The 16,561-nt window shown below is 40.9% G+C and overlaps 1 protein-coding gene across 3 annotated transcripts in view; it reads left to right on the top strand.

Moving 5' to 3' along the window:
* Positions 1-16,561, top strand: part of eif2a (eukaryotic translation initiation factor 2A) — a 61,130-nt gene that overhangs the window by 24,947 nt on the left and 19,622 nt on the right. For all 3 annotated transcript variants that reach the window (XM_060834544.1, XM_060834546.1, XM_060834545.1), the window contains exons 5-8: positions 5,432-5,531; positions 7,912-7,994; positions 9,012-9,085; positions 12,507-12,651. In XM_060834544.1, coding sequence (XP_060690527.1) covers positions 5,432-5,531; positions 7,912-7,994; positions 9,012-9,085; positions 12,507-12,651 — 402 coding nt within the window. The remainder of the gene's footprint in view (positions 1-5,431; positions 5,532-7,911; positions 7,995-9,011; positions 9,086-12,506; positions 12,652-16,561) is intronic.

Genomic DNA, 16,561 nt, shown 5'->3' on the forward strand with positions numbered 1-16,561 from the left:
ACTCTCTGCAGTGTGGTTTGTTAACTACCCTCTAAACTCACCAAACAAACCATTCAGTTCAAAGAAATTAGGAATGGACAACAAATGCTGACCTTGTCAGTAACATCCATTTCATGTGAAAGAACAAAACTCCCCATTATAGTTTGCAAGTGATTCATTACCAGTTAAGTAAGATACGCTACACAAGCAATCAAACCTGTGAAGAAATCGATTATTAAAAAGAATATGAGTCTAAAATAAGTATGTTGTATTTTCATAATACAAACTGCAAAAATCTCTCCACACCAGGGTAACTATATCGCATATTTTTATGGAAGGCTGGAATACTGCCTTAAAATGTGGTTTGTTCAGGTTCAATTGAAACATTCAGAAGAAAGTTAAACTGTTATCTGACAAGGACAAATATGCAGAGTTATGGGGAGAAGCCAGGAGCATAGCATGAAGTGAATTGCTCATTTCTGAACTGGTACAGACATGATGGGCTGAGCGACCTTCTGTACTGTAATCATTCTGTGATTTTGTGAAGTATCCGCCTCAGAAACTAATAAGTTACATTTGCAAATTTTTATGGCCAGGTGGCAACCTGCCTATCGCATGTACATTGCAGACTATCTTATTGTGAAATCCAATGTTATTCGTCAAGGTCGTTTAGTGGAAAAACAAATGTTAATTGCAATTGATCAATTTATACTTGGTAATGCTCTGAACTTTGATATTTTATACGAGTAGCGTTGTTTGCTGCAAGATGATTATTTCTTGTTATTTTAGACTTATTTTGTATGAGGATCCAATGAATTATGCAGTTTGTTCCTGTTTATTACTTGTGGCTTTCGATAGAAACATCAGGAAAATGTGAATGGTATTGGGCAACACCCTGTCAAAGCTGGCCTGTCCAAGGGTTCATGCATGGCAGTTGGCATGGCGATCTCAGCATTGACCTTCAGTGCCAGAAGTCATTGCCATGCACAGGCCTCGGAGGCCTGTGCAGCCTCAAAGAAAATTAAACTTATCACTGCTGTTCGAGTTTTCTTAAATCATTAATCATAGAGTCATAGAGATGTACAGCATAGAAACAGACCCTTCGGTCCAATCCATCCATGCCGACCAGATATCCCAACCCAAACTAGTCCCACCTGCCAGCACCCGGCCCATATCCCTCCAAACCCTTCCTATTCATATACCCATCCAAATACCTCGTAAATGTTGCAATTGTACCAGCCTCCACCACATCCTCTGGCAGCTCATTCCATACACGTACCACCCTCATAATTTTGTAAACCTCTATAAGGTTACCCCTCAGCCTCCGACGTTCCATGGAAAACAGCCCCAGCCTGTTCAGCCTCTCACATAGCTCAGATCCTCCAATCCTGGCAACATCCTTGTAAATCTTTTCTGAACCCTTTCAAGCCTCACAACATCTTTCCGCTAGAAACATGGCTCAGGGATGGGCAGGACTCGCAGCTTAATGTTCCAGGAAACAAATGCTACAGGAAGGATAGAAAGGGAGGCAAGAGAGATGGGTGAGTGGCATTTTTGATAAGGGATAGCATTACAGCTGTGCTGAGGGAGGATATTCCTGGAAATACATCCAGGGAAGTTATTTGGATGGAACTGAGAAATAAGAAAGGGATGATTACCTTATTGGGATTGTATTATAGACCTCCCAATAGTCAGAGGGAAATTGAGAAACAAACTTGTAAGGAGATCTCAGCTATCTGTAAGAATAATAGGGTGGTTATGATAGGGGATTTTAACTTTCCAAACATCAACTGGGACTGCCATAGTGTTAAAGGTTTAGATGGAGAGGAATTTCTTAAGTATGTACAAGACAATTGTTTGATTCAGTATGTGGATGTACCTACTAGAGAAGGCACAAAACCTGACCTACTCTTGGGAAATCAGGCAGGGCAGGTGACTGAGGTGTCAGTGGGGGAGCACTTTGGGGCCAGCGACCACAATTCTATTTGTTTTAAAATAGTGATGGAAAAGGATAGACCAGATCTAAAAGTTGAAGTTCTAAATTGGAGAAAGGCCAATTTTGACGGTATTAGGCAAGAACTTTCGAAAGCTGATTGGAGGCAGATGTTCGCAGGTGACGGGACGGCTGGAAAATGGGCAACATTCAGAAATGAGATAACAAGAATCCAGAGAAAGTCTATTCCTGTCAGGGTGAAAGGAAAGGCTGGTAGGTATAGGGAATGCTAGATGACTAAAGAAATTGAGGATTTGGTTAAGAAAAAGAAGGAATCATATGTCAGGTATTGACAGGATAGATTGAGTGAATCCTTAGAAAGGTATAAGGAAAGTAGGAGTATACTTAAGAGGGAAATCAGGAGAGCAAAATGGGGACATGAGATAGCATTGGCAAATAGAATTAAGGAGAATCCAAAGGGTTTTTACAAATACATTAAAGACAAAAGGGTAACTAGGGAGAGAATAGGGCCCCTCAAAGGTCAGCAAGGTGGTCTTTGTGTGGAGCCACAGAAAATGGGGGAGATACTAAAATGAATATTTTGCATCAGTATTTACTGTGGAAAAGGATATGGAAGATATAGACTGTAGGGAAATAGATGGTGACACCTTGCAAAATGTCCAGATTACAGAGGAGGAAGTGCTGGATGTCTTGATACGGTTAAAGGTGGATAAATCCCCAGGACCTGATCAGGTGTACCCGAGAACTCTGTGGGAAGCTAGAGAAGTGATTGCTAGGTCTCTTGTTGAGATATTTGTATCATTGATTGTCACAGGTGAGGTGCTGGAAGACTGGAGGTTGGCAAACGTGGTGCCACTATTTAAGAAGGGCGGTAAAGACAAGCCAGGGAACTATAGACCAGTGAGCCTGACCTCAGTGGCGGGCAAGTTGTTGGAGGGAATCCTGAGGGACAGGATGTGCATGTATTTGGAAAGGCAAGGACTGATTATGGATAGTCAGCATGGCTTTGTGCATGGGAAGTCATGTCTCACAAACTTGATTGAGTTTTTTTGAAGAAATAACAAAGAAGATTGATGAGGGCAGAGCAGTAGATGTGATCTATATGGACTTCAGTGAGGCGTTCGACAAGGTTCCCCATGGGAGACTGATTAGCAAGGTTAGATCTCATAGAATACAGGGAGAACTAGCCATTTGGATACAGAACTGGCTCAAAGGTAGAAAACGGAGGGTGGTGGTGGAGGGTTATTTTTCAGACTGGAGGCCTGTGACCAGTGGAGTGCCACAAGGATCGGTGCTGGGTCCTCCACTTTCTGTCATTTACATAAATGATTTGGATGCAAGCATGAGAGGTACAGTTAGTAAGTTGGCAGATGACACCAAAATTGGAGGTGTAGTGGACAGCAAAGAGAGTTACCTCAGATTACAAAAGGATCAGGACCAGATGGGCCAATGGGCTGAGAAGTGGCAGATGGAGTTTAATGCAGTGAGGTGCTGCATTTTGAGAAAGCAAATCTTAGCAGGACTTATACACTTAATGGTAAGGACCTAGGGAGTATTGCTGACAAAAGAGACCTTGGAGTGCAGGTTCATAATTCCTTGAAAGTGGAGTCGCAGGTAGATAGGATAGTGAAGAAAGCGTTTGGTTTGTTTTCCTTTATTGGTCCGAGTATTGAGTCCAAGAGTTGGGAGGTCATGTTGTGGCTGTACAGGACATTGGTTAGGCCACTGTTGGAATATTGCGTAATCCTTATTGATTGTGGATGAACTCTGAGTAGGATCGTGGATGCAATAACCTGGAGTCATTTAAGAAATGTTGGGTGTGGGGGCAGTCATGGGTTTAACGTTTTTCTTGGGTAGATGTGTTTGGAGATGTAGGCAAAAGTGAGGACTGCAGATGCTGGAAACCGGAGTTTAGATCAGAGTGGTGCTGGAAATGCGCAGCAAGTCTGTCAGCATCCGAGGAGCCGGAAAATCGACTTTCGGGCAAAAGCCTGATATGACATTGCCTTTCTCATCCAAGATTCTTTCATCCTTGTATGACCATGTTAACATTGAATGACTGTCATGATGTACAAAGAATATTTCATTACAATTTTGCCCAAAAAACTGTGGTTATTGATATGAGCACCAGCATTTTAACTCCAAACCCCTGCTTATCCTATATTCTGTATAATTCTGTCAAATATATTGCCTTTGTGGTTGCTGACTGTCTTCAATAATCCTTTCTCATGCTTAACAACATTTCTATTATTCTATTTCTGTCTTTATTAATACCCTCCTACTAGCCTGCTCTGAGACAGTTGAGGTGGGTAACTAACAGAGTTAGTAACAGTTGGAAAGAATGTGTGTGGAGATGGTACTTCCACTCTTGGGTGTGACCAAAACAAAGTCTTGTTAGTATAAGAAATTCACGAAGTAGGCAACGCAAGTGCAGCTGTTTTACCCGAACTGCGAGAAGTGTACAGAACTCAGCACCACAGGGAGTAGTTAAGACAAATAGCATTGATGCATTTAAGGACAAGGTTGCTGTCAATATAGGGGAGGAAGGTATAGAGAATACATGGCTAGGGTATATCAAGCTGTGTGTAGCATAAGTGCTGGCATGGCTCATTTAAACAAGATGACCAATTTCCTGTGTCTAAACCCTGTAATTCTTAAAGCCAAACATCATAAATCATTATTGGCATGCAACTTATCACAGCTACAAAATGCAAAAACTCAAGGGGAGGTGAAATTTAAACGTATGTTTTTTTAAAGCAGTTTTTCATTGCAGTTGCAATCCCTTTATTGAAAAGGATCAATTCAACCCTCAGAGGCTTGTCTTACTTTACTGATATGGTATAAAGCACTTTGGCTTAGCTATATATAACACAACAATTTTAATTTGCTTGCAATCGACACATTGGTTAAGAATGTCTTGCAATGTTAGTTAATGGAAATTTCACATATACAACAATAACATGTAAATTTCTGTTTACATTTCTGTGTGGTATGAGTGCTCAGCTCTGGCACTAACGCTACCATGACCAAGACTAGCTGAGCTGTACAGATCAGGAAGATCCCAGACTTATTTTATATTGAACACCTCATTTGACTTTAGCAAGAAGAAAATTTGACCGGGCTTACTGCACTCCTTATTGACAGAGACACACTGCTGACTGTGTGTGACTGTAAATGTTGGGTGAGGACAATATTAAGCCGATTATAATGCTTCTATCGTCAGGTACCCTGGTAACATTCAATGCCAATGCACATACATAATACTAGCCTCAGCACTAAAGATGTTCCCATGCCAGCAATGAATGCATTTTCAAAATAGACTGGAGTAGAATGAAAATTGGCAAAAAAAAAGCTTATATTTTGCGCATTTATTTTGCAGGTGTCTGGTGGCTATGGGGGAGAAATAGTGTACATACGATAAAAATGTAGTCAAGACTAGCCTTGCAAACAGTGCAAACACACACACTTCATCGTGCTATCATGTTTTCTTTCTTTTAGCAACCAAAAATAATCCACAAGGAGAACCAAACCTGCAGATTTGGGATCTTCGGACTGGTCAATGCCTCAAGTCATTCTACCAAAAGAAAATGCAAGGCTGGTAAATATGAGAGATTACCTGCAGTAAATATTGTTGGATGTTATAGATATTTTTGAATTAACCTGTTCAGAGATGTTATTCCACAGCACTGGAGGAGGTGGGACTTGAACCTGGGTCTGCTGTCTTGGAGATAATCTTGTTGTATTATCATTACAGGAATTGTGCAATGTACTTAAATGATATCATGGGACTTTGAACTTGATTTCTTTCTTCAGCTATAGTGTACAAATGGCTTATTTAATCAAGGACAGTTAATTCCCTATATAAACTTGAGGTTATATCATGGATATCCGAAATAAATATTATCTCAGCCTTGCAAATATGCTTCCTATTGATATCTATGGGTCTTGGACCAAGTGCTCTAGCAAAGACCACTTGATCTTCAGGAGCAGTCATGTACATCTTGGGACGGCTTTAAGATTTGCATGTTGAGGTGCAAAGGAATTTTTAAAAAGGACCAAGGTCCCTTTCTACTAGCCACATGACACAATGATTGTGGAGTTGTTGACTAACCATAGCAATCAGTTTCAATCATGTTACTCTCTATCCGGTCCAGAAATGACATGCGATCAACTCTAAGAGCTCTGGGAACTATAGATCCCTTTTTCCTCCCCAGCCTGCTAGACCTACCATGTAAAATGGGTCAAATTACAGAATGATTCCAGGTATTGGTGAGGTGCTGTGCACGGCACTTTCTCATCCAAAATAAGCAAGCTTCACGCCTCTGGCAGTGCCTGAGACCTAAATCTTTGATAATTTCTTTGACTTCACCCATGCAGAACCCAGCATGAGTGCAGAAGAAGATGACTTGGTGGTTGTGGGCCATCAGCCACTGGACTCTCAAGCCCAACAGAAGGTCGGGCAGCATCTGAGTAGCAGGAAAATGGACATTTTCCTGCTCCTCAGATGCTGCCTGACCTTCTGTGCTTTTCCAGCACCACTCTAATCTTGACTCTGATCTCCAGCATCTGCAGTCCTCACTTCTGTTTAGAGGGATATGGGCCAAATGCTGGCAAATGGGATTAGATGATTGTTCCCTCACAAGTTGTAGTGAAGTTGACTATCTGAAGTCGGAACTTCATAGTGGTGAAAGCTCTTAAAATGTACCTTCTTTCAATAATGCAACAAAAGATTTGATCACTTTCAATGACAGGCAATAAAATGTCATCAGCAAAATTCAAATGCAAAATTGTAAACATCTTATATTGAGATCCATAGCTGGATCCATGTGGAGAGACTAGCTGACCTTAATAATGCTTTCAATGCACATAGCAGAATTTACTTCTAGAAGTTTATAAAATCATGAGGGGCATGGATAGGATGGATAGTCGAGGTCTATTGGAGTCCAGACTAGAAGGCATCGGCTTAAAGTGAGAGTGAAAAGTTTTAAAAGGAACCTAAGGGGCAATTTTTTTCACTCAGAGAGTGATATGTGTATGGAATGAACTGCGAGAGGAAATGATGGAGGGTAGTACAATTACTATGTTTGAAAGGCATCCTGATGGATCTTTGAATAGGAAGGGCTTAGAGGGATATGAGGGAATTGTGCTGGTTTGAATGTTGTCCGGAGTCCATGTGGGATCAGTTGGTTGAGGAGGCAAGCACTGAGGAAGAAGATGTGGCTGTGGTAGCGAGTCTGTTTCAGGACATGGTTGAAGAGCTTCAGGGCAGAAGAGATGACCCGGGGGTTGCAGTGAGAGAGAGAGACTCACTGAGATCTTTGTAGAGAGAGGAGAATAACTTCCTCAATGTAGGCATCCTTGCAAGAGGATTCGCATTAAGGTTAAAATCAACTAGGCGAAAGTGAGGACTGCAGATGCTGGAGATCAGAGTCAAGATTAGAGTGGTGCTGGAAAAGCACAGAAGGTCAGGCAAAATCTGAGGAGCAGGAAAATGGACGTTTCTGGCAGGAACCCTTCATTAGATTCCTGAGGAAGGGCTCCTGCCAAAACGTCAATTTTCCTGCTCCTCGGATTCTGCCTGACTTGCTGTGCTTTTCCAGCACCACTCTAATCTTGACTCTGATCTGCAGCATCTGCAGTCTCACTTCTGTTTAGAGGGATATGGGCCAAATGCTGGCAAATGGGACTAGATTAATGTAGGATATCTGGTTGGCATGGACGAGTTGGACTGAAAGGTACATCTCTGTGACTCTACTTCCCTGGGTCAAAATAGTTGTCCCTACTGGCAGATTTATGTTACATTGTGAAGCAAATTCAGAAAGGGTTTTCAAGGCATGGTGAGATATTGGAGAATAATTCAGTAAAATGTAGAAAATATTTAACAATTTTTAGTGTGCAGTGACAGCTGACTGATTTTGAAAACAAGATTGCTGATGTTTTAATTGTTGGTGTTAACAACTTTTCTTTTCTTGGTTTAGGTGCCCCTGTTGGTCAGATGATGAAAGTATTTGTGCTCGAAATGTAAACAATGAAGTGCAGTTTTTTGAGGGCAATGACTTTGGTATGTGACCTCCTCTGAATCACTGAGGAGCCCATTAAATTGTACAGAATATTAGTCAGTGAATGTTGGATGTCATTATCGCATACAATGCAAGTTGTGAGAGTATCTCCATAAAACTTATATTACATGCTTTTAAAACAACCATTTTCAATGTTGGTATGACGTCACAGCAAAATGTGAAAAAAAATTAGCAGTTCAGTGGTCACTACAGTACACATCAAATAGGGATAAGATTCTGTTTTCCAAGATATGTATTGTAAAGTGTGTAAATACTCACCAGTCTCGATAGAAAATGGCCTTAACAGCTTGAGAAAAGGACAAGCTGTGCACAGTCCCCTCTACATGCAGAAAATCATAAAATTGTGTAATGCTAAATCAAACCCAAAAGATCCTTACTTCAGTCCATCATCTGCGCTGAGTTGTCTACTTTTGTTTGTGAGAATACCGTTGACATATCTAGGTTCAGAGGAGAAAAACAGAGAGTCAGTTTTGTGTTAATTTTCGCTATCAGAGACTAAAAAGGGCCATTTGGGAGAAAGTCTGGAGGGCTGTTCCTCTGCGAGAACTGATACTTTTTATGGAGAGACTGGTAGAAAATTAAGATTTTTTTTCTAAAAGTAGTTATTCTGAAATCATTTTGAAAATGAAACATAAAATTATGTAGAAAGTGTGTTTGGTGAGATTTGATGTAATGATGCACATTGAATTATATTGTAAAAAAAAAGCATGTGTAATTTCTATCAAGGGCAATTAGGGGTGGGCCATAAGTGCTGGCCTTACCAGGGAGACCCAAATCCCTCAAAGAATAACTTTTAAAAAGATACATAACTCACCGATTCCCATCATGCCCTCTATTTCATTTCTTGTACAAAATCCTGATTGTGAATCAATATGTTTAGAAGACTGTGAGACAAAGTTTCCTCATAATGTTTGCTCATATATAAATACTGTACTGCTGTTTTGCAAAACACCATTCTATGGACCATTTTAACTGATGTTGATTTTCCCCCAACCCAGGTAAAATAGCAAACAAACTCCATTTGCAGAAGGTGGCAGATTTTGCTTTGTCACCAGGACCTCAGCCCTGCAAGGTACTTCATCATTCACTTCAAGTTGTTATGTGTGTTGCTGTTTGTTTACCAATAGTATGTTGACAGTGATGTTTGTTGTTGGGTAAAGTCATTTCCAGTTAGAGTAGGAATTAAAGTTATCAAAACCTTTTAAGTTTGGCTGCTTATTTTGATTAATTTAACTGCAATATTTGTTTTGCATACCTTGCTTCTGTGACAAATGAGAAAGTACATTTAGCTAATTCCAGCTCAAATTACCCGCCACAATGCCAATATCCTCCCATCATCCCAATCACTTTCATTGCACCATGCAACTGTACCTCAAATTATTCCAGGATTCATTCCTAGTATTTGTTACTCTTTACGTGATTCACTTCCTAATGCCAGTCTAATATTTGCCTTTTGATGATTTGAACTTTTTTCCACTTAGGTACAGGTACAATTTAATGTGAATTTACCATTCCTAGATTGTTTACTTTTACATACTTAGCATTGTCATAGAATTCAAAGTTTGGGAGAAGATTTGTAGCTCGGGTGCTTGTTGTTGTTGTGGTTCTGTTCACCGAGCTGGGAATTTGTGTTGCAGACGTTTCATCCCCTGTCTAGGTGACATCCTCAGTGCTTGGAAGCCTCCTGTGAAGCGCTTCTGACATTTATAGTGATGTTTCCTCTGGCATTTATGGTGATCACTCGGCGAACAGAACCACAACAACATTGTCATAGAATGTACAGGACAAAAGCCCAAGACCTCAATTTTTGCAATCCTCTCTGCCGGTCTTGTGTTGCTCCTATTCAGCAGAGGAAAGTCCCAGATTTTGCCAATTTTCCTTGTAACTTAGTCTTACACTACCAGGGGTCAGCCTTGTGGCTTTTCTCTGCACAGCCTGCAGAACCTTAATGCCTCTGTGGCACAACATCTAAATCTTTTGGCGGTCAGTTAGCTCAGTTGCTGGACAGCTAGCACATAATGCAGAGTGATGCCAACACCATGGGTCAGCTGAGGTCACCCAAGAAACTATTAACTTCTTGACTTCACCCCTAACCTGAGTTGTGGTGAGCCTCAGATTAAGCCACCACCAATTCTCTCTCTCTAATGGAAGAGCAGTCCTACAGTTCTCTGGGAGCATGGTGACTTTAATTTTACTTATTCACACTTGTAAAAAAATGCAATAGGTAGTAGCAAATGGGGACCATATGGTTTTGTCAACACTGCTCCACTATTCAATATGATTATGGCTGAACTTGAGCTTGAACTCAATTTTTCTACCTGCTCCCAATATCTCTTGGTTCCCTGAGAACCATGTCTGTCCAGCCTTAATTGTATTCAGTGATGGGACATCCATAGCCTTCTGGGGTAGACAATTCTAAAGAGTCACATCCTTTGAGTGGAGTAAATTTTCATTATCTCAGCACTAAATTATCACCCGTTTATCTGAAACTGTGCTCCAGTGCTTTGGATTTCCCAACCATTAGAAACCATATCTCAGAGTCTACCGTATCAAGAATTCCGCATGAGAGATCACTCTCATTCTTCTAAACTCCAGAAAATATAGGCCCAATTTTCTCTGCTTCTGTGCATACCCCAACCACCTCATTGCCGAGGCTAATTTACTGAACCTTTGCTGTACTGCCTGCAATGCAAATTTATCATTCCTCAACTCAGGTGACGCAAACTGCAGACAGTATTCCAGACATGGTATCATTAAACCCAGTATAATTGTGGCAAGACTTACTCTTGTACTCAAATCTTAATGTAATAAATACCAACATGTGTTCGCCTTCAAAAATTACCTGCTATACTTGCATTTTAATTTCCTATGTTCTGTGCATGAGCACAGTCAGAATTCTTTGTGCACCCACATTTACAAGTTTTTAAAAATGTTCTGCTGTTCCATTCTGAACTACTTCACACTTTCCCATGTGAAAATTGCATCTATCAACTTGTTGCCCCTCACTTAAACTTGTCTATACAGTACATGTTCTCCCCACAGCTCGCTTTCCACTTAGCTTTATATTATCAGCAAACTTTGATGTTTTGTTCTGTCTCGTTATCTAAATCATGAATGTAGCTTGTAAATAGCTGAGGCCCCAGCAATGACATTTGCAATACTACACAAGTAACATTCTGCCAGTGTGAAAAGGCTCCATTTATGTCCACTCTTTCTTTTCTGTTTGTTACCTAATCCCTTTCCAATTCCAGTATATTAAGCCCTCCTAGTCCATGATCCTTTGAGATCTAAGGCTTTTGTCATATGTTAAGCAATTTAATTTGGAAGAAAATTTCCGTCTGTAATGTTAACCATCATAAAACAATGGTTTTTGAAACAATAAATAAAAGTTAATGTTAGAAATATCCCGAATTCTGCTGTCTTTTACAAACTACCTGTCTTTTTTTTAAATTGATGAGAAGTTTAGGGCAGATGGAATTTTCAACAGCATTGATCAGTGGCAATTCATAGTGACTACCTAGAACTGTGATTTCAGTTGCATTGTTTGTGCATTTATGATTACAATCACTCAACATGGCAGATTTCACATTGATTTACAGAAGAGGTGGAGGAACTTGCCATGGAACTCAATGATACTTCAGGCAGGCAGGAAACCTATATAGATATCAATAATGTGTTTTTTTTTCTCTTTATTCATTCACGGGATGAGAGCATCACTGGCTAGGCGGTATTTATTGCCCGTCCCTAATTGCCCAGGGTGCAGTTAAGAGTCAACCACATTGCTGTGGGTCTGGAGTCACATATCAGCCAGACCACGTAAGGGTGGCAGTTTTCTTCTCTAAGGGACATTAGTGAACCAGATGGGTTTTCCTGACAATTGACAAAAGATTCATAGTCATTATTAGACTCTTGAATTCAATTTTCAAAAATTTGGAAATTAAATTCCACTGTCTGCCATGATGGGATTCAAAACTAGGTCCCCAGAACATTACCTGGGTCTCTGGATTAACAAGGAGAAAGTGAGGACTGCAGATGCTGGAGTACCAGAGTTGAAAAGTGTGGTGCTGGAAAACAGGAATGATTCCTGAAGAAGGGCTTATGCCCGAAACGTTGATTCTCCCTGCTCCTCAGATGCTGCCTGGCCTGCTGTGTTTTTCCAGCACCACATTTTTCATCTCTGGATTAACAGTCTAGGCCATAGTCTCTCCCCTATAAATGGAACGCAAAATCATGTCAAGCTTAGCATACCACAGAAGGAAGCAAAACAGAAAGAAAAATGGTAATGAGACGTGTATGTGAGGTGAGGATATCTTCCCACAAAGTATATGAAGTAGGGATGTCAGTCGGTAGGATAATGGTATCTATTGTTTGGTGCTGATGTCCTTACATGAAGTGGTGAGAACTGTCCATGATATAATAAATGTCTGTGCAAACGATATTTTCAAATACAAATTTAGAATTGACCAGAACCTACCTTTTTATTGTTGTAAAAGGTTGCAGTTTATGTGCCTGGATCCAAGGGTGCGCCGTCATTTGTTCGATTGTATCAGTACCCAAAATTCGAAGGTCCTGCCTCTGCCTTGGCAAATAAAAGCTTTTTTAAGGCTGACAAAGTGACAATGCTTTGGAATAAGAAAGGTAAGGTTGACTTGAATTGAGACTAACACATTGGGGCTGAATTTAACATCCTCTCACGTGCAGTGTTGCAAACAGGGAAGAGCCAGTAAAATGCTTCGAATGGTCTTCCCACCAGGCTCCTGTCTGCTCTGACCTCTTCACAGTGACATGGGCAAAGCTCAGACCAGCCTGTCCACCTAGCCTCGTCGAAGTTGAAGCCCTTGGGTGTTCCATTCATGACTGGCTAGATGGATCAAATCACCTCTTCCAACTCTGTAATAATTCTGTGATGTTCGGGTTATTTACTGCTCAGCCTGAATTTACAGGGAAGTGGTGTGTTCAGGCTATATGGGAAGGTGGGGAGGGAATGTCTCCATTTCATAACAGGCGGGTTTTGTACCTCTCTACTGCCAGTAGGCCTTCCCACTCTGGGTGCTCCCTCTCAGGCTCTCCATTTTCACCCCTCGCAGCGCAGTTTCCTGGGACTCATCTTCCTCCCTGCTCTGAGATCTCAATAGTTAGCTGAGCTTTGGAGTCCTGGGACTTCGAATGTGTGGACAGCTTGCAGTCCCAGTCCAGTCCATTTCAGTTTCTTGTACTGGAATGAGAAAGTAGCTGGACCATGTGATTGCTGTCTGAACTGGAATTTCAAATTGAGTGAGGGTTAGAAATAGGAGAAGGTGAGGACTGCAGATGCTGGAGATCAGAGCTGAAAAATGTGCTGCTGGAAAAGCGCAGCAGGTCAGGCAGCACCCAAGGAGCAGGAGAATCGACGTTTCGGGCATAAACCCTTCTTCAGGAATTATTCAGGCTTATGCCCGAAACATCGATTCTCCTGCTCCTTGGATGCTGCCTTCCCTGCTGCGCTTTTCCAGCAACACATTTTTCAGCTGTGAGGGATAGAAATCCCAAGACTGAATAATCAACATTCTTAGTTTTGAAGAGCAGTAATTTGCCGGTGATGGCAGGAAAGGAAAGCCCAATCATCCTTCGAGTCTTTTAGTTAGACAAGGAACACAGAATAGTAAAGTATAGGAACTAGCCCTCCAGCCCACCTGCACCAACACAGGATTCGTTTTCTAACCAAGAAACCTTTTGCCTCCGTGCAGTCTGTATCCCTCTATTCCTTACCTATTCATGTATCTCTCAAGATGTCTTTTAAACATTGCTATTGTATCGGCTTTTAACATCCCCTCTGGCAGTACATTCCAGGCACTGACCACCATTTGTATAAAAAAAAATTGCCTCTTATGTTTCTTTTGAGCTCACTGTTTATCTTAAATCTTTGTCCTTCAGTAATTGACATTTCTACCTTGGGTAAAAGACTCCAACCAACCATTCTACCCATGTCCCTCATACCTCTATCAGATCCCCTGTTAGCCTCCAACATAAATGAAATCAAACTGAGTTTGTTCAATCTCTGTCATAACTAATACCTTCCAAGCCAGGCAACGTCCTGGTAAACTTTTTTAGTATCCTATCTAAGGGCTCCACATCCTTTTGTTGTGACCAGAACTGTACGCAGTATTCCAAATGTGGTCTAACAAATATACAGCTACATACAGATGAAACATGACTTGCCAATATTTATACTCTGTGCTCCAATCACTAAAGGTAAGCATGCGATATGCCTTTTTAACTCATTTAACCACTTATGTGCCTAGATCCCTCTGTATGTTAATGTTTCTAAGGGTTCTGCCGTTTACTGTATACTTTTCTCCTGCATTAGATCTTTCAATATGTAACACGTTTCGTTTGTCTGGATCTGTCATTTCTCTGCCCAAGTTTCCAGCCTACCTGTATCCTAAGATATCCTCCGGCAATCCTCCTCACTATCTACAGCTCCCCCAGTTGTGGCGCGTCATTCACAAACTGATTAATCAGACTACCTATAATCCCCTCCAAATCATTAATATTTATATTACTAACAACAGGGACCCCAACACTGATCCCTGCAGAAATCACTGGTCACAGTTCTCCAATCAGCAAGCCACCTTTCCCTGTCCTCCATGACCAAGCCAGTTCTGTATTCAACCTACCAGCACATTCCTGGCTCTCATGTGACTTTACCTTCTGTATTAGCTTGCCATGAGGAACCTTGTCAAAGGCCTTGCTAGAATCCATGCCGACAACACCTACTGCCCTGCCCTCATCAGACATCTTTGCCACTTCCTCAAAAAACTCAATCAAGTTTGTGAGACATGGCCTTACCCACACAAAGCCATACTGTCTATAACTAATAGTCCGCAGTTTACCAAATATGAATAAATCCTGTCCCTCAGAATCTTCTCAAATATGTAAGACTCACCAGCCTGTAACTTTCCAGATTATCCCTGTTGCCCTTCTTAAACAAAGGAACACATTGGCTATTTTCCAATCCTCTGGGATCTCATCTATAACTAAAGAGGATACAAAGATTTCAACACCCCAGCAATTTCCTCCCTCACCACCTTCACTGTTCAGGGATAGATCTTGGGGACTAGTCTACGTTAATGCTTTTCAAAACACCAAACCTCTTTTTATACTACAATGCTTTAGAAGATCAAGGTACCCCGTTTTAGACTCACCATCCACCATGTCCTTTCCCTTTGTGAATACTGATGCAAAGTATTTGTTAAAGACCTCACCCATTTCCTTTGACTCCATGCATAAATTCCCTCCTTTGTTCTTGAGTGGACCTACCCTTTCCTTTGCTATCACTTGCTCCTAAGTTATGTATAAAATGCCTTGGGATTTCCTTAATCCTGTTTGGCAGAGTCATTTTTAGCACTCTAACTCCTTGTTAAATTCTTTCTGCTTTCTTTAGATTCCACGAGGGCTCTGTCTGTCTTCAATTTTACATATGGCTCCTTTTTCTTTCTGACTAAGCTTACAATTTCTCTTATCATCCAAGGTTCCCGAATCTTGCCATCCTTATCCTCCACTTTTACAGGAACATGCTGGTCTTGAGAAGTCTAATCAACCGGCCTTTAAAAGATTCCCAAATGACAGATGTGGATTTACCTTCAAACAAACGCTGTCAAATTACATTCCCCATGAACATTGTATGAACATGCCATATTTCAAGTGAATTGTCGTTAAGACATGTAGCATTAGACTGAACTATTATAGAGCCAGTTTGAGTGATTAATACGTATTAAGTGGAAAAAACCTTTCCCCTTGAAGGTTTGCAAATGCCAAAATTAACAATTCTGGGGCTTGTTCAACTGACTGGGATGATCAGTGTGTATGACTCTGGAGTAAAACTGAGAAGAGAGTAATTGCAGATTTTCCAAAGCATTTATTGAGTTAGCTTCACTTTAACATAATCTGAGTCCCATTCCAAATGTTCCAGGTTTAGCCTTTTACCACATTTCTTCAGGCTCATTTGTGGCATGCGAAAGACCATGAAAAAAGTGAGAAAATAAGCCCTTGTACATTGAGGTGCCAGTAGCAGGTGTGCACACTTTGTACATTTGTCTTGGTCATTGATATGTCCTCCTTAATTTCCTCTCATGAGAATGGGATTATTCCCTGTGGAGACATGGCAGGCCGAAGGGCCTGTTCCTGTGCTTTAATGATATGAACCCATTTTGTGTGGCTCTGATGCCTAGTATGTTGCCCTCTTGTGGCCTTAAAGCTAAAGAACATTAAAATTTCAGTCCTTCGGTTTAAATGTGTCAGTATTTTGACAATATTGATAATTGAATTTCTTAAACTAATGTAAGTTGCAGAGCAGTATGGCTTCTCTTTTCAGTTTTATTAAGTTTTATTAATTGTCAGCTTCAGAAATTGGGATTTCTGGTTCAAAGAAAGAATTCAGCAAGTGACCACTAAAACATAAAGATTTAACAATAGCTTTTTGGATGCCATAATCACCCATCATAGTATCAAACCACAAAGAGAATAAGGTTCCAGAATGTAACAATAGCAGTGCTGCAATTCCTCCATC

The sequence above is a fragment of the Hemiscyllium ocellatum genome, chromosome 13 (genome assembly GCF_020745735.1).
Source record: "Hemiscyllium ocellatum isolate sHemOce1 chromosome 13, sHemOce1.pat.X.cur, whole genome shotgun sequence".
In the NCBI taxonomy this organism is placed as follows: Eukaryota; Metazoa; Chordata; class Chondrichthyes; order Orectolobiformes; family Hemiscylliidae; genus Hemiscyllium; species Hemiscyllium ocellatum.